The sequence below is a fragment of the Rhamphochromis longiceps genome, linkage group LG18 (genome assembly GCF_057381845.1).
Source record: "Rhamphochromis longiceps isolate RC_006_pf linkage group LG18, R_longiceps_female_GT1.1, whole genome shotgun sequence".
Taxonomy (NCBI): Eukaryota; Metazoa; Chordata; class Actinopteri; order Cichliformes; family Cichlidae; genus Rhamphochromis; species Rhamphochromis longiceps.
In genome coordinates this window covers 34423232-34445856 of record NC_140574.1, presented here as the reverse complement: position 1 = coordinate 34445856, position 22625 = coordinate 34423232, and the positions used below count along the sequence as shown (strand labels likewise).

Here is a 22625-nt window from a genome sequence, read left to right as displayed (position 1 = left end):
AGCCAAGTCCTAATGCCATGCTCTTATTTCTGTGTTTGCATGGTTTATAGGAAAAAGTGTGGCAATTCAAATCCTGTTAAAGACAAACCTAAACAATACTGAAGGGGCATTTCCATAAAACGGTGTGAGAAGATGAAGAAGGATAAAAAAAGACTGCCTTCCTGGAAGACTTACAGTTCTCTACAACCAGTTACGACCAACAAAGAAGCTGAGGCTTTGTTAGAAGAGGTCCCATGTGAGGCTCAAGTGTTTCTCCTGGCAAGCATTTAATGTGCAGCTGAAAGAAGATCAAGGGTTCTACACTTCTAAATTTGTAACATAATCATCCTGTCCACCCCCCACAGGCACCCACATATGCACACACACATACACACGTTTCGATGTATTTTGTGAAAGTGACAATTCAGAAATTTACCAGTGTTCCAGCGTTTTTGTCTTTATTTAAAACTATCATTTGATATGACAACAACAGTGTGTGAGTGTGTATCCATACCTTTGCTTATGTCCTGGTACTCCAACCACAGCTGCCTCTGTACCTGTTTGTTGGGGTACCAGATGGTACAGGACTCCTGGAAGCCATACACTGCCTCCTGCACGTAGTGGTTCCCAAACTCCCTGAGGATGGAGACAAAGTCGCTCCGCTGTGTGGCTCCATCCAGAGAATGAATTGCGGAGCTGAAGGCTGGAAAAAATACGTAGATGTTACAAAAGAACAAAGAAACAGGGATGTCATATTTGCTACGCTACAGCACATCTTCTGCTCAATCCTTAATAGTCATCTTGATAAGCTTCCTTAATGAAAATCCTGCATATTCTCAGAGGACATAACATATATACTGGGTAGTTTTTTCAGTTTATTATATTGTAAGTATTTGTATTCGACCTTGAGTTTGTTTTAATTTTGGTCTTTTGCTACTTTGTCAGGCACTGGGATAATCATTAGTTGCTAAACATTAGCATTTTTATACCATCCATCCATCCATCCATCCATTATACAAAATACTAAAATACTTAAAGGTCAGTGTTGGGATGGTGCAGACATTAGCACAGGCAACGTAATGTATCAGCAAGCCAGTCACTAAAACCATTAAAAGTAAGTATAAACAGAGGTGATATAATTTACAATATTGTGCAAAAGTCTTGAGCAATTTATTGAAACTTCTAAAAACATACTTACAGTATAAAAACAGAATATACGGTAAAAATAAAGGATATACAATTCTAGCAAGCTTGGAAGTCAGGACTTGGTGTGACCGCCTTTGTTCTTCAACAGAGCCTGAACTCTCCTAGGCAAACTCAGTGTGGAGCACCAGTGTGTTACGCATAAAGGCAGGCTGCAAGTGGAAAGTTGGAAAGTGGTAACAGGAAAAAGCAAGAATCAGGGAATTTGGAATTCTGACAGTCAATGCGAGTTTAAAAAATGTCCATATACATTGTTACCATGATAACCCTTATTATGTGATAAGTTAAGTTTAAAATATTCAAATTGTGGTTATAACAAGATCATGGCTATGTGATTACTGGCAGCTACAGTTTTTTCTAAGTTTCTATTTTTTGCCATTTTTAATCCACGTTTGTCTCACTTATTTAACATCACAAACTATTTAAAATTACAGTGGGTGAAGCAGGAGTGTCTGTCAGGTGTCTGGCACCAAATGTCTTAAAAGGGTTTAGTGAACTTCTGAGCCAGCTGCTTACTATTCATGAACCCTTTTAACCAAACAGTGCTGATTATCCACAGTGTCCTCACACGGACATGAGAGCCCTGCCTCACTTCCAACTGGTCACATATGGATGCTCGGTCTGGAGCAACTGACGCACGTTTGAATGCACTAGGTACCCTTCACAGTCATTTATCAACATGCAGAGTGGGCTTATTGGAAACCAAACCATGACATTTCCTAAACCTAACCTAGTGATTTTGGTGCCTGAAACTAACCAAACAGTGTGTAACAACACATCTCCCACACAAAGCCTGCAGTGTCCTGATAACCAGTCAGTATTAACACTGCAGCATGGGAGACAAAACTGTACACTTATTTAAGCTGTGAGCACGAACGCATTCAAACAGAATACAGAATAAATGTTTCAAATTTGTCACTTTGAACTGCAACTTTGTCTTTATTTTTATATTTGCAGTGTTTTCTTGGGTGTGAATCCTTGTATTGGTAACTATGGAAGTAAAGGTAGATGTTAAAACATAAGTACAGAGTCGCTGTGAAACAGAAACAGCAGCTACACACAAATTTGTCTAAGCTTTGGTAATATTGGTAATTATTCAAGCTATTCATAGTATAGATTTGTTATAGCAGCAAAGTGCCTGATTGCATTGACATTTTTTTGACATGTGTTATCCATATTTCAGATTAAATAGTCTGTTTTAACAATAGAAATAATCAAGGCTTAGATATATTCACCATGCAGAATTTTAGAAAGTAGTATGTTTTTGAACAAACTATGTTTTGTCAGTTCCTCTGTGATCCACTGCTCAAAACAACAGTCAAGAATGAATGTGATCAAATTTAAAATTCCTTTTTTATCATAAAGAAACTGGCACATATCACAAGGTCTTTGGACCCTGGAGCAGCTCACAACTTTTACGGGTTAATTCAAAAACTGCTACTAAAAAAAAGTGAAAATCAAAAGCTATGACTAACTCAATTCAATTCAGTTTTATTTACACAGCACCAAATCACAACAAAAGTCGCCTCAGGGCGCTTTATATTGTAATACATACAGAGAAAACCCAACAATCATATGACCCCCTATGAACAAGCACTTTGGCGACAGTGGGAAGGAAAAACTCCCTTTTAACAGGAAGAAACCTCCAGCAGATCCAAGCTCAGGGAGGGGCGGGGCCATCTGCTGCGACCGGTTGGGGAGAGAGAAGGAAGACAGGATAAAGACATGCTGTGGAAGAGAGCCTCCTACTTCTAATATAGTTTATGTGTTTTGTGTTTTGACAATAAGTCATTAAGCAACCAACCGGTCTTGTTTTTATTTAAATGCTGGGTAAGACTGATTACTTGTGTTACCTTTAACCTAATTTTAAATAGAAAATGTATCATTCTTTGATGTTCTACAGGAACTTATCACAAATCAGGCTGTTTCTCTTTTTTAAAAGTGCCATCATCCACAATAAAAAACCCTCTGAGTTAATGGTGCTTTTCTTTTCCCTTAGAGTAACTGAAACTCTCTTGGAGGCTTTTGGTACTCGATCTTAAACTGGAATGACAGGTTCTTACCCAAAGTGTCAAAGAACTACTAAAGAACTGCCGACTATAAATACAATCTAAATTCTAAATGAGCTGTTACAATGACTCTGTAGTTTTTGGTGATGAGTTAAATGCTAATGCTCTTATTTTAGTGATTTCACACTGGGTTAATGGTGACTGGTAAAAAGGAAAGCATGAAATGACCATGTGTTTACTGAAATTCCCACTCATTAAAAACTGGAAAACAAATCTGCAAAAGCAGTTTTATCATTATGATTTCCAGGAGAAGCCGTATCAATATGTCAGCAATCATGCTCATCATTACGGTGGAAATTGTGAAGTACAGGCTGTGAGGCTCCTGAACTCTCTGCCCCCCTCTCACGGACAATAACCATATCCAACTTCTTAATAGCAATGAACTGGTCTGCATTGGTGCATCATATCTTTATTCTCTTCCCCCTCCTGCCCCCCCCCTCTTTCTTAAATAGATAACTATCATATCTGATATCATATCTCACAGTACAATAATATTGAATGGGTTGCATTGTTGTATTTTGTCATGTTTCTCAGGTCTTTGTCTGAATTTCTACGAACATTATTGCTAAGGATTGTCTTATTGCATTGGAGTCACACTGGGTTAAATATGTACACTTGGGTTTTAAGGGGTATTTATTATTTTCTTCTTTTTTTTGGGTTGTATGGAAGCCCCAAACGCAATTTCATTGTTCTTGACAATGACAATAAATAAATACTAAATACTAAATGCTCACTCACTCTTACTTCTTCTCTAAAATTAAATTAGGAGCCCACTGAAGTGCGAGCCAGAGAACGCAGTGAGGATGAGCGATGAGGGCTCTGCTATCAGATGTAAAAATCAGTACCCTCACCCCTCCGGTGGCTGTTGAAATATGATGAGCTAAAGAGGGAAATGGGAGTAAAAAAAGATGGAGGCTGTTGAGTCGCTTCTGAGTGAAGAGAAAATAGAAAGTGTATCCTCAGCAGAAGTGGCAGCCACTTTCAAACCACAGCAGCACCATTGGAAATGCATTAGAGGTGCCGTGGCTGTATTTACAGTGGGGTGCCTTCACTTATCAGAGGGGAAACTATTTATGATAGATCTATGAATAATGCATGCACTTAAAGCATGACAAAAATCCAAATTATCAAATGATCCTCCTGTTGGCCAGGCAGAAAGATTGAAGTCAATATTTAAATATTTACTTTACCCTTAAACGCACTGCCAACAAAACAACTACAGCGATACAGGGTGGTAAAGATAAAAGAGAGACACCGATTATATGTGTTTATTTTTAGTTATTTTTTTATTTATACAGCTAGTGTTGAAAAACCCATCAGGGTTTCAGTATAATCCCTGACGTGACAGCGAATAGGAGCAGCCTTCAGTGAAAGTATTGCTTGACTAAGTACCTATCCACAGTTATCTTACTCTATGAAGTTTGCATGGCAGGCACTGTCAGGATGACTCGATCTTACTATGGCAGCGAAGCGGTTTGATATATGACAGACTATTAGAGAGACAGAGAAAAAGACAAGCACAATTCTAATTGCATGCATATGTCTGTATACTGACCTCCTTTCTGGGTACCCATCAAATCAGCCAGCTACAGTAGATCTTAATTAGTATTTAATAATAATAACTAATAATAGTCATATTTGAACGTGACATCCAGTTTTTAATTGAAGCTTTAACATCAAACCACAACTGCCTCAAGAAACATCTGAGCTTTAAAATATGATCATGTGAGGAAATGAGTGAGAAACAAATGCAGCGTTGGGTGTAATTTATTAAAAAGTAACACATTTCTGAGGTTGTAGCCATTACTGTTACAAAATAAGTTATGACAACACAGTATTCTTTTTCAAAACTACACTAATTTGTATAAGCTACAATTAAGTTAAGTGCTTGCTGAAGCTATATCGGTTATATAAGCTACATTAATTGAAACTTTTTCCTTTGTTACAAACTTGTATGTATTTATACCTCAAACTACAGCTGGGCAATAAAACGATACAAATAATTATTATGAAAAAACGTTTCCTGATAGCAATATGAAACATGGCTAATATAAGGCTGACAGAGCTGATGCTATCCATGTTTGGATCAAGACCGTGAAACCCCGACGAGTGCCACACCGAACCAGGCATGTGGTTGGAACAGAGTTAGAGCCATATCAGTTTCAATCTTTTTTTGTCCCTACAATTAAAAAAAGTATGTTTCTATCGAAAAACTAGACTTTTCATTTTTTATATTAGGAGCTCATGTTTTTTCTTTGAAACTGTAGATTTCCAGGTCACACTTGAGGCTTTTGCCTGTTGTGAATTAAGATTTTGGCGTATGACACATTACCATGTTGTTTATTATTATTGTTGTTATTATTATTATTATATTTTAATATTCTTTATTTAAAACACAGCCGCACACTGTTAAAGTACATGTACAACTTGACAAACAATTTTGGTTTAAGCAATATTTGGACCAAAATTAACCTGACATGTTCACATTTAGGAGTGAAAAAACCTTTAAGCTTGACAGAAAAAGTCTTTTGATTTCTATCGTGACATATATCATTCTCGACTGATATGACAATAACGTTATCGTGATAAGAATTGTTTCTATATCGCCCTCAATGTGACGCCAGGTGCAAACTTTATTTATACAGCTAGATTTTGTGGGAAGTAGCTTTAATGTCACAGATGACAACAGACCTAAAAAGCTATTGTCAATGAGCTTGGGTTTGCTTTTGCACAGCTGACGGTGTGTCTCATCAGACTTTAATCTTCACTTATCACACTGTGACATTCCAACCTCTCTCCTCCTACAATGAATAAAACTGTTTAACGTGTCTATTCCTTCGGGCTCTGCTGGTTATGTGATTTCATTTTCTCGGGCTATGAGGCATTAACCTCACCTTAAACTTTAGCACCCCATTATCAGGCCTGACTCTGCGTGCTCGTACAAAGGCCACCGTTTTATGTGAACTGTTACCAACCTTTGCTGTTACTGCTAGAAAAACATGTTTACGCCGTTTTATTCGGATTTAGTTTGGACCGGTGCATTCGGCCTCTAGATATTACTCGATATTCAATTAGCTGCAAGTTTTTTCAGCTGATCAAGAACTTGAGGTTGTAATTACATTTATATTTTCTGGTTGTGCTTTCTGAGTCGCTTGTTAGTTTGCACCCTTTTAAAATTAACACTTTGTATCTAATTAGGTACTTAATTAAAAGGAACTCGCCCCTCATTCATTTATTTTCTTCAAGCAGTGCGGCGGAACAGCTCCGCCACGATCAGCCAATAACTGACTGTTTTTAACTTTGCAACATGGGTTTCATGTTATATAAAGGACGCAACTGAAACCATATGATGCTACTTTGGTCTAAAAAATTCAACAATGACATGAGATATTTAGACCTCATTGTGCTCAGTGTGCTTTTCTTGATGGATACTGGGACTGTGTTGTTGTGTTGAACTTTTTGTGTTTGTTACAGGAGATACACATATATAAAAATTAGGGGTGCAACGATACTCGTATCGATATTGAACCGTTCGATACAGTGCTTTCGGTTCGGTACCCCTATGTATCAACAATTTTATCAACTTTTCTTCTGACGATGCTGTCTGTGTTGAGCGCTCAGTGGATCTGCGTTCGACTACTCCGCCTAGGCTGCACTGTTGAGCGCAGATCCACTGAGTGCAGCGCAAGCTAGCAAGACAGAAGCTAAGCTCCTTGCAACATGGCAAGCTGAATCTCTCCCACCCTCATTCAGATCTGGCGTTTGGAACTATCTTGGTGCTCATGTGACGTATGACCCTGAAGGTAAGCGCGTCATGGACAAAAGTAAAACAGTATGTCAGATGTGCCACGCAATGCTCAATTTGTGGGAACTAGTGTGTTAGCGCAGTTAGCTTGTTAACGTGTTGACGCCGTCCAGCCCCATGCACGGGGCGATCCGCGGTAGCTCGTTAACGGAGATTTGCCTTGTTGTGGCGTTAACGTCATTTCAGATTAACGCTGACAGCACTAGTGGGAACACAACGAATATGACTGCACGGTTACGCCGACATCGTGTCCAGTCAGTGTCTGTGTCTGCCCTGGTCCCACGTCCCTGTTCCCTCTGTTGCAGTGCCTGCGTGTGAGTCTGTGTCTTTAGTTCAGTCTGTGTTATGTTTCCTGTTTTATTTTGAAGGTCCATGTCTGATGTTAATGTATCTGGTTTCGCTTCCCCTTGTCTCATTAGGCCTGATTTGCCCCAGCTGTGTTTCCCTCCTGTTACCCATTCCCTGATTGCTCCCTCTGTGTATTTAAGCCCTGTGTTTCTCTGTGTCCGTGTTGTGATCTACCCTCGTTTATGCTGTGTGTTCTGTCTGCCTGCTCATGTAAGTTTATTTGGATTTTTGTTACGTTTTGCCATCTAGCAATAAAAGCTGAGTTTTGAAATATACTTTTGCGTGCCGTGAGTCTGCACTTTGGGTCCTATTCCTGCCTGCACACAGCGACACCTGACAGATTTTTTTTTTTATTATTATTATTATTTTGTTGTTTCAGCAACATTAAATTAAACTGTACTTTTGAGTAAAAATATATATTTATAATTTTAATAAATGACAAATTAAAAAGGCATGAACATTTTTTTTGTATCGAAAAAATATCGAACCGTGACACCAAAGTATCGAACCGAACCGTGAATTTTGTGTATTGTTGCACCGCTAGTAAAAATATATAAAAGTAAAAAACAAAGTTAAACTAAAAAGTGTCTTTTTAATATTGTTAATGATTGCCTTAAAGCACAAAAGCAGTGTTTACATAAATGGCTTAATTTGCATTTAGAATTCAAGACCCAGGTTGTGCAACATGAAGTTCAGCTTTAAATGCATCTAATATGACAGTAAAAAAGATGGCAGTCTGCCAGCTAATCACATTTCTGGTTAAAAATTAACCATTAAGTAACTGATAGATTACGATCCTGCTCCTCTCAGTGGAGACCGAAGCAAGGTTACTAACAATATAAATAAAGAATCAGTAATATAAGCTCGGTGTGATTTACCTTGAGAGAGGACCCATTGATTGAGTTTGACGTGATAGAGCACAGAGCGAAGATTCCAGTGCTGAACGAGCGGATAACCAGACACCTCGCTGTAGTTCACCATACCTGCAATTATACACACATAAAAAACACACTTCCTGTAAAACAAAATAAATAAAGCAAAGAAAACTATAATATTTTTGTGTTATTTACTCCCACAAAGCAGAGGAGATTGCAGTCTTCAGTGCAACATCAAAGGGTGGCCCTATATTTCATTCTTGTTTACTTTACCTGAAAAATCAGGAAGGAAATGCAATAAATATGAATAATATCTTAGATGACGGGAGAACAGGCTCCAGTTTAAGATCAAGAGAAACAACCTGCATCTGCAGCTACCTGCTACTTAGAAAAAAAAAAGGAAATGGCAACATTAGCATTTATTCAGAAATATGGTAATATACTGAACTCCTTTAAGTATAAAACGCATTAATTCTAAAGTAAGACTATGTTAGTATCAGTCACACAGCAAACTTTTACATCTTGGGGCCAAATATCAAACAAATATTGTGAGTTTCTGAAGCTCTTTATAATGTAAGTTCACACAGTGTTCACATTATATGAGAATTTTTATTTCTTGAAACCTGCCTGCTGTTTATCATAAAACAATCATAGCAGATTGAATATTTACTCATAAGACTAAATAGCTTCATCGCAAATTCTTTTATCTCAACTGTTGATTCACTTTGAATTTGCACTAAACACTAAAAGTCTGTAATAACTCCTAATTAGCCTCGTACAAAAAGGGCAATTACCCATAATTCAGTGTATTCTCTTTTATGACCCGTGTCCTCTGTATGACAATGATAGGCTGTGGTTTATGCATAACTAGAAGTGATTCAAATAACTTCTCTTATACTCAGACACAACAATAATTTCTGTTCAAGTCAACCCCCCGAAAATTAATGAGATTACAACTTATCTTTCATTTTAGTTGATGTATTAATAAAATCTATTAAGACAAAAGTATTACCATTTGAAAAAGAGATAAGGTCTCATGGCATAACAGAGAAAATAGTATACTCAGTGTGATTTTTAAAAGGGTGGATGAAAGTTTCCTAATTAGTTAACTATTTATGTTGCTACATGTTTTTCACTAACCATACAAGTTTCCAGTGTTTTTTCAACTTTAAGGCTTATTAGTTTATTTGCAAATCAGATCAACTTGTCCTTCGCATTAAAATCATGTAAAAACCAAAAGAAAACCTAAACAAAAGGTAAAAAAACCTGAAGTGTCGTGTTATTTCTGGTCATCCACTTTAGTCTGCAGAGTTTTTAAAGTCATTTTGTACAGCAACAGAATATTGCTTCTAAGAATTAATATGCCAGACATTCAAAGTTTTCTTCTGTGCTAACAAATAAACACAGGATTGATTGAGTTTGGTAATGTGTTAATTTCGTTATATGCTGCTAGGAAAACAGGAAATAGTTGTAGCAATTTAATGAAAGCTGCAAATATACATGTAAATACAGTTTTGTACAATTCTAACCAGCTTGCAAGACAATATTTGGTATGGCCACCTTTGTTCTTCAGCATAGTATAAACTCTCGTAAATATGTGTTCCTCTTCCTCTTCAGGCTTCTTGAAGGCTGTTCAAAACTCTTCTTTGGATGTTGGCTGCTTTTTGTTCCATCCTCTGTCCAGATGAAGATGGATGGCTCTGGGGGGGCCAGTCCATCATTGACGGTGTTCCATTGTGCATTTAGCTCTACCCAGTTATGACCTTGCTTTGGGATCATTGTCTTGTTCAAAAGAATGGAGCTGCTGCCAACCAGATGCTTAATAAAAGGTTCTGCACAGTGGATCAAAATCTGACCTTTTCTGTGTATATAACCACGACGAGCCACGACAGAGCGGAGACAGCATTTTACAGATGGCTGTAGACACTGTCGTACCTCCTGACCTCCTTCATATAAACCGATAGTGATTTCAAAAACGTCTAATTCTGATATATCTCTGCATAAGACCTTTTCAGTCCAGTTCTCGTGTAATTTGGTATACCACAGCATTTCCTTCTTGTTTCCCTTGCTTGAATGACTGGCTTCTTGACAGCCACCCTTTCACTGAGACCATTTCTAATAAGACTATGGCAAACTGTAGATCGATCAGTGAATGGTCATATGGTTCTCTCCAGTCAGGTCTTTGCTCGATTTTTTTTTTTCCCCCTAATGTTTTATTTTTTATGTTTAAGGACATGACTTTCAGATACTTTACATTTGCTGTAGATAAGTTTAGGTCGGCCACGTCTTCTCTTGTCCTTCACTTTTCCAGTTCCCTAAAAATGTCACACTGCACATCATGCTTATATATCCCAGTCGTCAGTTTCTCCTTGAGAATCAACTTGCTGATGCGGAAATGCTATTTTATGCCTGTCAAACTGTGTTATTATTTCATATGCACAAATAAGGACTCCAGCTTGTTGGCTAATAAATGAATCCGAATAAATCAATACCCAATTTGAAGGTTTTTCATTTATGCAGATTAGGGCTGCTCGATTATGGCAAAAATGATAATCACGATTATTTTCACTGAAATTGAGATCACGATTATTTGACGATATTTATTTAACCCTTTAAGACCTACTATAGAACCAAGTCCACCAGAGCTTATATTATTTTTTTTACATGCTGTAGAGCCATTTGTGGGAGCATTTCAAGTTGCTATACATCAATACAACTGTTATAGCCCATATTTTAATAATATGTATGCATTAAGTCCATAGTAATTACATAAATTGCAAAAAAGTGCAATAAACTACAAAAAAAATTGAAAATCGCTTTTGTTTTGTTTACATATATTTCTACTTGGAGAAATTTAAGAGGTTTATCCCTCAAAACTTTAAATACAATAAAGTTGCAAAAAATAGTTTACAACAACAGGAAATTTATTTTGAGTGTCTTCATAGTTTTATTTTGGAGATACAGCAATTTTTATATACTGCAGGAAAAACAAAAAACAATCCTATGATGCAAATTTGCAAAGAAAACAGCATGTGCATCATTTCACTGTGGGAAGTGTTACGAACAGCTGATAGGAACGGCAAAGCGTGTTTCTGGAATATTATGTTTTTGTTCCTGCAAGCGCTTTTTATGCAATTTTTGCAAAGCTATATGTGGAACGAAACCGTGACCGAGGACAAGCTGATGGCATCAGATGTAAGTACAACTCCTCCGGTTTCATATGCAAAACAAATTATTGCGCTAGCTTACACGGTTCAGGTTCTACAGGGATTTAAAAATAGTTACGCAAAACGGAGCGTGCTGCTCTGACCGGCTTTAAAGGGTTAACAATGACTTTAAAAAAATAATATAAAATAGTGTGCAACACCACTGAAGTTTTTTTTTTTAAACTCTCTTTTCAACCAACGGCAGTCACTCTCCAAATAACTTCTGCTTAGCTTTCCGAGCTTCCCTCGGGTCCTCTTAATCAGCGGTCTCCAACCTTTTTTGCGCCACGGACGGTTTATGCCCGACAATATTTTCACGGACCGGCCTTTAAGGTGTCGCGGATAAATGAGGGAGGGGCTAATAATCGGCTCAGTCATTTTTAATGATCGTTGAAAGCCCAGATCGTAATCGTGATTAAAATTCGATTAATTGAGCAGCCCTAATGCAGATCTGTGTGCATTTTGCCAGATACCTCAGAGTGCTCGAGCACCTCGGTGTAGCTATGTGTCGGAGTGCCATCAGTTGATATTTTTCATGCTGCTATTTTTTTCACACAGCATTCATTTACAGGTCAGTATATTACATATACTGATAGTCTCATTTAGCTTTCCCTGCTGACACCGTCTGTCCGAAAAAGTCACCCATGTGCAAACGTTTGTTTTTCTTTTGTTTTATTTGTATTTTTCATTTTGATCCACCGCACAGTTTATCAAATGCTGTGCATGCTCTTCGCTCCCTGACTGCCGATCTGCTGGCTTATCCAAGGCAAGAAATAGTTGGTGGCAGATAAAGCACAGCACATAGACATGGAAATGAGCCTGCAATGGCACACATGACAACGTAGAAACATTTATCGAGTACCACAGTGGGAAAGACCTAGATGCAAGAGAACCACAATTAAAGAATGAATCGAGCTTTTTACTGATCAATTATAAATTACAGTTTGTGATGGAGCACACATAATCTAAGGGAACGAGATGTTAAGTGAATATATAATCTTTGTCTCTTCTCTGTTGGGGATCGTGAAAATGAAATAGTTTGATTACGCAAAAATTCTTTAGCCCTCGTTGTGAATAAAGCGTCTGCCTGTCCAGTGGCAAGACACCCTTAGTTAAAGATAAGAGTGCCAGATCAGGCCTTTAACATCACTAATATCAGACCATAAACAGATCTGCTGAATATAAATCACCCAGAATCCCATGGCAACTGACAGCCATGTCATGTTGCATCAGTGGGATTACGGCAATACATCACTGTGACTGCTCCCACGGTGTTTGCAAGCACATTCAGAAGGTATCTGAATAGTGCTGTGGACTGAGACGCATATCCTGCAACTGCAGACACCGTAGAGGCAAAGACATGGAGGGAAAGAGAAGAACTGTGTGTCGGTGTGTGTGCATATGAGGTTGCCTGTGTGCTTTGGAGAGAAAAAGTGCACCTATTTTATGAAAAGGTGAGAGGGTAACAATAAATGATGACTAGGGAAAAAGGATGTCTGCATTTGCCAGTGAAGGGTGGAGGTGCATGTGCACGGCAAAGAAATGAAGACATATCAGTAACCAGCGTGAAGAATTTGTGATGCATATTGTGGAACTGAAATTGGCTGGGACACATCTATCACCTTTCTGAGGATGAACTTTTTTGTCCCTTGTATGGAAGGCTAGCTAGAGATCATCATACTTCATTTCACCATTTAAAGTGTAACAGCAGGTTTAGAAATTGGGGGGGAAAGTACTGAAGGTGCAGATGTGTTAACTTTACAGAAATTGTGACAAAGATTTGAACAGAAACAGCTTCTTAGAGGTGTCTAGAACAGCAGATGCAAGGGTTTTTCTGATCTGACATCCACAAAGACACCATCAAGACAAGCTGATCTGCACCTCTGACAGTTCAGCCCCTCAAAATCTTTTAAAATGACACATACAAAATTTGGTTTTGTTTTTCTCTCCAAAATATCAGGATAACTTATGGTGCACACTTTTTGTCCCTGACTTTCAAAAGCCAAAATACGATCAAATACATTAAAGGTTAGTAGTTAGGGTTAGGCCAACAAGTAGTTGTTGTGACACAAACTAGTTAAGGATCAGATAAACATTCATTTTTATGATAATAGAGTTTATATTTTTGTCTGATCCCAGATCATTTTTGATTCTGTGTCAGATTAAATGTTAGCGAGGTATGAATTCCTGCACTGATAAGTCCGAGGCACGTGATAAAGTACGCTCTGAATCACAGCTTTCTTTCTCAGTTATGCATGCTGTGTGGAAATAACCTAAAAGAAGGAAAAAATACAGATATGTTGAATAAGGACACGTTAGTCTTTCTGTTGAAATGTTATCAACTCCACTACACATTATAAAACAATTAAACTGTCATGCCCAGGGTCAATACTCAATCGTGATTAGGGATGGGTATCGAAAACCGGTTCTTGTTGAGAACCGGTTCCCACTGTTTCACTTCCTTGAAATTGTTTGCCATTTTTGCAAACGATTCCCTTATTGATTCCAGTCGCCCCGAATGACGTCACCATGTTGCGGAGCGTCATTTACCTGGCAGGAAACACGGCGCGTAAGCGGCTCAAACACTCAAAAGTTTGGTTATACTTTACGAGAACGGATGACAACAGGGCAACTTGCAATACTTGCAAAGTAGATATTTCATTTAAGGGAGGAAACACTACGAATATGCAAAAGCTCACAAAACACGCGATGACCTTAAATGAATGTCGTGTTTTTAATTCCGCTCCGGACTCGTGAATCTCAACCCAGCAGCAGCGGTAACGTTTGCACGTCCTCTCCCGTTAATGCAGCAGGTAAATAATCAACTAACAGTGCATATTATGTTAGCGCGATCTGCCTTATTACAAACCTGCCATTACTGTGCATTTAGGTGACCATGATGAGAGAGACAGACAGAGTCTGGCTGGCGCTCGCTGGCAGTTGTCGCTGCAGTCTACCGGTAGCGTCTCCTTTCAGGCCAGGATAGACGAATGTCACCGAGCAGTGACTCAGTTTGTGGTCAAAGGCTTGCACCCATTTGCCACAGCAGATGATTTTCAATAAGTGAATGTGTTTAATTGTAGGCAGGGACATTACTGGATATTCTTGTGTAATTGCTACAGAATAATTTATGTTATACTTTATTATTGCTACAGAAGAATATTTATTTTATTGTTTTACATTTACAATTTTTTGTCCTGGGGACCCCGTGACACCCCATTGAAGAGCTGTAGGCTGTGGATCTCTTAAGATCTCACTGTTGGGTTTGTAAGGCCATGTTACTCCTAAATTTCTATCTTGTTCAAAGAGACGATATAAAACACAGTTCTAAGCTAATCGACCTTAGTGTTCTCCTTTTTAAAATAAGAATCGATAAGAGAATCGATAAAGAATCGTTAAACAGAATCGAAAATGGAATCGGAATCAGGAAAATGTTATCAATACCCATCCCTAATTGTGATGTTTTATCTTTTGTGTGATTGAGTTGAACTTAGTATAAAATAACAATTTTAGTTTGGAAAACCATCCACAGCTCCAGGAAATATTCATTTTCAGCTGTGCCGTTCAATATTATAGGTATGGGTAAGGATCAGACTGTAATTAGGGGTCCATTATATACATGTTCAGCAATAGCTTTGAGTCAGAATGGTTTTCATCTTCATCATGTTATATCATAATCATATTATCCTAAAAACTGCCAAAAAAACTTATAGATAAATTTGTACCTTCTACTGTCTTGCATGTGTCATAAGAGATGTGCAAATCATTCAGTTTGCAAAGTAAATTAAATATTATTAGAGGGCAATTGTTGTGAGGCTTTTGCTTTGACTGCTGACTTGTACGTTTGAGAAAAGGTCTAAGTGGAAGTGGTCCTGGTGCAAAAGGAAGCTGGACCTGTCTAAAAAATAACAGAGAAACTGAAGAGCGAATGCAACGGTGTTTCTTTTGAGAATAAACATCAACACATAAATTAGATATGAAGTATGACGATTGTTGTGTACAAGGCCAGTAACAGTTCCTCTACAAGGGTGCTGTGAAAATGCAACATTTGGCAGAGGCTTGACACCACGTATGAACTTGATGAATAAGCCTCTAAATGTGATGTTCCTGCATTGTCCTCACCTTCAGCTACATCCATTTATCCCCTCTTATGGGAAATGGCTCCCCGGAACGATAGATATATTCCCCGGCACCACGAGAGCGAGAGCGCTCTACTACATAACCTCCCCATCCCCATCTCCATCCCCCGCCTCCCTTAGTAAAAATGAATAACAAGCCTAAAACATATACTGTAGTGCAGCGTATTCTTCTTCTTGCTGAAAGGCCTTGTCTCCCTTTTAGCCCTGGGGTGCTCTGCTCTCATTGTCTGACAGAATGATTAATTTGACTGAACTTCACTTTGCAAACATCCCAAGTTCACAGTCTCTCTGCACGCAGCCTTTCACAGAAGCAGCTTGCTCAGGGCCGCGCTGTGTACGAAGGCTGATTTCCTGTGTAAAAATACAACGGGGGAAATTTTTCTTATTAAGACCACACTGGGGAAAATAATCTTAAAAAGTAAAAAACAAAAAAAACAAAAACGAAACAACAAAACCTGCCGAAAAACAGCAAACCTCAGCTGAGGTGAAGGTCCAGCTAAGCACAAGTTAGCTGTGCATACATTTACTGCTGTAGTTAACTACACTCTGTAACTTGAGTGCTTTCTCTTCTGAGAGACACATTATATTTTTCAAACCACCACACTACACAGATACTGCTGCCGTGGCAGTTTAAGCTCAAGTAACATTTTGACACTTGAAGCATACAATAAATCATAAATGTGCTGCATTGTTTCGCTTACAACGAAAAACAAAAAACGCTGAAAACTTTATATCCTCGGACATCTTCAAGTTTCCAAAACTGCATCCATACATTTCAGCACTAATCAGCACTCTGAGCTTTATGCAGTTGGGAGACAGGTGCCCCAGAGGGCAGCACAGATTTCTTGGATAGTAAAAATTAGAGATGGCACGATACCACTTCTTTATGTCCGATACCGATATCATAAATTTGGATATCTGCCGATACCGATATGAATCCGATGTAGTGTATTTTTTAATCAATAAAACTGTTTTTTTAATATCTTGCTGCATTTTGTATAAGTTCATACTCAAGTTTAAATAAACAACAACACTAAAGCTATTCTGTTAGACCTGTATGTAAAAAATACACTGCACCCAAAATATTTCATAGTTCAGCAACACTGATCAATCTAATAAACTTAAACCTGCACCATCCTCCCTATTCTGGTATTTTAAAGAGTACTTAGCAGAAATATTAAGCAACCTAACTAATAGGGTTGCAAACTCCCAGCAAAAAATAATAGGGAACCCCCCTCCACCTCACGATGCTTAATCGAAGTAATCAACTTTAATTTGATGCAGTGTGAAAAAAAATGCACAGAAATCAATTATTTTTCAAGAATAATTAAATAGATTCAACATCTTCCTTCAACAGAATTGCAGACTGCACAGATGGTTCCCAAAGGAAAAAGTACTATAGCTTACTAGGGTATATTAGACTTAACAGTTACTATATACAGTAATGGACTTCTATACATTTTACATCAGATTAAAACTTTGGGTGTAAGATTCAGATAATTATTTATTAAAAGCTAGACATTTTAAATGAGAATAAGAAAGAAAAGTATGTCTTTGTGCCCCCTTTTCCCTGTTCATGCCCTATCGGCCCCCCTGGCTAAACTTTGCTAGATCCGCCCCTGCACAGTTACCAGCGTCAGCTACGTAGAAAAAGATCCTGGAGTAGAAAGTAATATTAAATAAATTCTAACAACAGCTGATCAAGCTTAAACGTGCTGCTGCTGTTCAGCCGCTGGTTTCCTCTTTCTGGCAGGAAGTGAGCAATAAACAAACAAGAGAGACGGACTCGCGACAGAAAAGCCGATCAGCTGATCATTGATCAGTTTCACGATTGAAGTAGCAGCAAGAAGAGGCAGTCGCTCCATATATCGGTTGTTAAACTTAACGCTGGAATGCTTTACAAACATTCAGAGATGGACTTACACACTTGCTTTACTTCTCTCTCGGATCACTTCATCGGAGATGAAATGCTGGTTTGGTAGCGAGGCTACAAATACACACAGCCGCTCTATCACGTGAGCACACTGCTCCGACGTGCTACGGTTATGAGCCGAGTTACGCCGTGTCGCAAGTTTTGTGAGGTGCTTTTTTGATATTTAATGGATCGGATTACATTTTTTATTTCTCTCTGATATCCGATCCGGTAATTTACATCAGTATCGGACCGATACTGATACGTAATATCAGATTGGTCCATCTCTAGTAAAAATCATTAATCCCCCACTGTCAGAGGCTTAAATGTAATTGGACAAATTCATAATAATGGTTTTTGGGGAATTCTTTTCAAGCAACGACTGAAGTCTGGAGCCTGTGGACAAAGACTGACTTCCCCCTCCTGTGAGGATTTTTCTTTGGGATCTTTCTGTCTTCAGTTTTGTCTTTCTTGCTTGGGTTGATACAAAGTGAATGAATTGGACACTGCAGAATATATCCCTCTTTTATACCTCTGAAAACAGCTGGTTTGCTTTTGCAGTCCGCTTTGGGTCACTATCTATGTGAACCTTGAAGCGCTGTCCATCTGAGCAGAAAGTACAGCTCTTTACACTCCACAATTCATCTGTCTGCTTCTGTCTTCTGCCACATCATCACTAAACACCTCCGACTCGGTGCCATCAGACGTTATGCATGCCCGTGCATCACATTGCATACACCGTGCTTTACAGGTGTTGTATGCACTGGATGAATATGGTGGAGATGGATAATGAAATGTATACGTCCTGGCAAGTGTTCCGTCTCAACTCACCATTTCAATCTTTTTCTTCTCGGAAAGATTCTGAAGGGTTTACTTGACAGAAACTGCTGTTGCTTGCATTAGTCTGATGGACTTATTTAGTTTTTGCAGCCTAAAGATGTTTCCCATTTCCTGGCACTGAAATCTGCTTTCACTGCTTATTGTGGATTCACACTAACAGATTCCACATGCAAATGCCCCAATTGTGTCATCAACTCCAGACCTTTAACCTATAAATTACATTAAGAACTAACAAGGAAATAGTTCATGTCTCTCAGTGAAATCAGCCGTTGAGTGAATTGTGCAATTACATTTTTCCCTTTGAAACAGGGGCATGGGAATAAAAACAGCAGTAATTTCCTGATGGAACTTGGTTGCAATTTTATTTGTGTAACTGTTCTCAAAAGTTGAAATTCTGCACTTTTACTCCATACTCACCATCCAACTGTAACTCGAATCATTGTTGGTACATAGATTAAATAGCAAAAATTGTCTCAGTGTCAAAAGATAGATGTTTATGCCTTTTAAATGATACATAAACTTCATAAGAGAAACTGAAAATACAGAAACTTGCCTTAGATGACTTCTTTCCTACTTGCTGTGTTGACTCATCTGAATGCTTTACATTAATCTCGTGTTTGACTGCATTATATTTAATCTCATTAGTTTTGTTCATTACAATGAAATAATGTAGGAGCAAATTATGGGATGTACCTTATAATACAACTCAATCCAATAAATCAAAAAGGAACCACAGGGTCTCAGTGTCACAGCGCTGCTGCGATGATTGCAGTGCTGTTCACTATTAATAATACAAAGGCAGGAATGCTCACGCTTACTGCATCACACATGGACTTGAACAATGTGAAACGGGCCACTTTGTGGAGCAAAATAATAGTAAGTGAAATTACAGGCTCGCCTGGCTCCTGAAAGAGCAGGTTTAGTCATTAGGAAGTCTTTGTGTGAAAATAAAAAGGAGCTGTCAAATCTGAACTCCTAAAGTGAAATATGATCTTTTGTTGTTATGGTGGGCCCACCTTTTGAATATAACCAGATCACACATTGTGTCTGTCAATATTCCAGAGACTTCAAACTCAAGAATTAATGAAGTAGTCGAGTACAATCTTCAGTACTCTGTAATCTCCTCCTCAATAACTGAAAGGACCGACACATCCCAGCATCACACAGGCTTATAATAGCTCCTTACATGTTGTTTCTGACAGTGTTAGCAGCTGGTGTACAAATTACTGCTACAATGAACAGCTCGCTGTCCATGATGAGAATGACCAGGACGGAGCCCCGAACAGTCCTGCTGTTTAACACCAGCTGAGAATGAAGCAGGTTTATGTGAACAGAGGGAAACACGGTTCTTTCAAACTTCCTTCAGATGGATGAAGACGGGACTACATGGGTCGTATACTAAAGCAGATTAAATGCACCGTGGCCGTGTCATGGCTGACTATGTGATTAACAGCAATATTAAACTTCAAACTGATGAAAGACCTATATGTCTGTGTAACACTTCAGTCGAACAGAATGTAAAAGTTCTTTCCCTCCAGTGAGAGTGTTGGTACAGAATAAAGAGTCAAAGATAAAGCAGCTATTAAAGCATAAAGCAACGCAAAAGACAGGCGACGTGAAAAAATGAGGTGAAGAAATGAAAAGAAAAAGCTTGGTGACTTTAAGAAGGGCTGCAAAGCTGAGCTGTAGCTTGACGCCAAAGATCTTTGAACAGAAATAGAACCAATTAGGACAGAAAATGGCTGATGTAGAAAGCAGCAACAAAACCAATATACTAGTTGCCAATTCTTGATCAGGACTTCAAGGCGGACCGATAGTCTAAAATTAGACATCGGGGCCAAAATCATGCTTGAGCTACGCTTCAACACGAATAAAGTCGAAAGAGTTTACAATGCCTGAGCTCTTATTAGTTATCTGTAAGTAGGAAGGTGCATGTGGGAAGCACTTGTCTGGTCTCCTGCTGTTACTGTGCAGCTGCTATAAGAACCTTTAAAGCAGAAAAACAACACGCAGCCTAAAAATGATGAAGAACAGCGGGTACGTTACATCTTTAATTAAGCCATAGGTGATATTCTAACTATTTAACCCATAACATCCTGACTGCTGGTCAGTCTCAGTGAAGTCTCTCACTACACCGCTGAAGGGAAGTCACTGTGGGAGTTATTATTACAGCTGACATCAGGCTAAATCAATAATAAATACCCAAATCACCTGTGCAATACAATGTTAAACAAGAAATTGAAAGGACAAATTAATATTTAACTAACTCTTCACAATGCTTAATAAACACTCCATTTACAAGGAAAAAATGTGAACTTTCTGGGAATTATTTCTTGGTTCAGGCTTTAAAGGGTTTAGGAAGCTTGAACATTTAATAATAAAGCAGAACGTTTCTGTCTACCAGCGACTCTAGCATGAGTTTATATTTTAAACTCATAAATATTGGACAGTGCTGGGCTCTGGCTGTGTAACATTACATAAATCAAAGTCAAAGACTACAGTATGTGTAGGAGCTCACTAGAACGTGAATCAACAAGCTCGGTTCCCGTCTACTGGACTTTCTTGCTGTGTGACCCATGTTTGCTCACCTGTCTGCTTTTGCATTATCCAAAGAGAAAGAGGCAAAGCAAGTTGCATGATGCAAAAATCTCCAAATGGTCCTCAAGTTTTAAACATTTTGAGAAACATATTCAAAAGTTGCAAAAACAAGCTCACATACATTTGAATTTATTAGATACTAGTTGCAATTACTTTTACGCAGACAGTGATTTTCTCTCATGGAAATCACCTTGTAACCTCATGGCCATAAGCGACATGCACAACACTTCGGTCCCTTGTGTTGATATATGATTAAATAATAATGTATACTTTATTAGTCCTGTAGAAAATTGCTTAGTTCTATGTTTAACCCATTCACTCAGTGAAGCAGTGGGCAGACGGTACTTTGCTCGAGGGTACCTTGAACTCCCGACCTTGAAATCATGGGGCAAACACTCTACCTACTGAGCTATCCCTGCCAACAAAGATGCAGGAATAAAATGTGGGATAAAAACCTATCAGGGTGCACCATTACAATTACAATGTGCTCAAGAAACTAAACATGTTTAAGTTCTGATGATTTTACCATAAATCATCTTAAAATAATATATAGGTGTATACATAATAAGCTCCCTATAAGTGTTCTGTCAGCTTGTGGCTTATTTTTAATGTGTGCATATATTATATAGATGTATGTTGGTAATGATTTTGTGTGTGTGTGTGTGTGTTTTAAAGTCCCAAACAGGGACAGGGATTTTAAATTATCTTAGGCTATAAATGCTGTGGTGTGTTTTATGTAGTTTATGTGGTTTATGTCACATGCAGCTCTTGTATTTTAGGATTTTAGGACCTTATGACCCAAAATGACATTTTTGTGTAATAAAAGATGAACATTTTTCTTTTTTTCAAGCTGAAATGTTTGCTTTTCTCTGTCAGTAAAATATGAACCACAAGAAATGACTTTGTGCTCAGATCTTTATGGCTGCAGAGGTCTGAAGATAAAATCTGTATTTTCTAAACCCTAAATTCATTTGATAGGTCGAAGATACGCAGGTGTTTTTCCAGCTGCTACATATATGTGAATATACTTTGTCTACATAACTTTAAACAGTTATGTTGTTTTAAAAACAAAGAAATTAATCATTTCAATTTTGAGAAATTTAACAATCCTTGTAACCTTGATCGAGACAGTCCTATCATCAGGCTTAGTGTCATATTAAACAGCGAACGAGTCATTTACTGAAAATGATCTGAAATGTGACCATACCTCCTATTTTAATCCCCCTCAGTGCTATGGTTATATGATTTCACTTGTCTGTGACAATGAGCCATCACTGGGCAATACTGGTCTTCGTGGCTTCATCAAACAATAACATGGTTGTAGAAAAATAGCCACAGTATGAAAAAGCAGACTCAATTTTCATGAAGCTGCTAAACAAGTCTTGTCACTGGAGGAGCATGGGTAATGAGAGTTACAAATCCCAAAACACACAGCACTCAGAGAAATGGAGAGAAAAATGTCAGCAAAAAAGAAATAAATAAATCAACAAATCAATATAACCTGTGATTTCCACTGAGGGAAGGGAGACAAAAAGCCTCACCGTCTTTGTTCCACTTCCAATTAAACTGCTTAGGGAATCGAAATTGAGTTCTCTTGTTAACGTGTGTGAGTCTGTCTCAAAGGGAAGCAGAGGAAAGAATATCAGACAAG

General features: G+C 38.2%; 1 protein-coding gene across 1 annotated transcript in view; it reads right to left on the bottom strand.

The window, feature by feature from the left end:
• The window catches only part of astn1 (astrotactin 1), a 481448-nt gene that overhangs the window by 174709 nt on the left and 284114 nt on the right, over nucleotides 1-22625 (bottom strand). Inside the window, exons 16-17 of the mRNA XM_085390452.1 lie at nucleotides 8283-8387; nucleotides 494-682 (exon numbers count right to left, since the gene is read on the bottom strand). Coding sequence (XP_085246578.1) covers nucleotides 494-682; nucleotides 8283-8387 — 294 coding nt within the window. The remainder of the gene's footprint in view (nucleotides 1-493; nucleotides 683-8282; nucleotides 8388-22625) is intronic.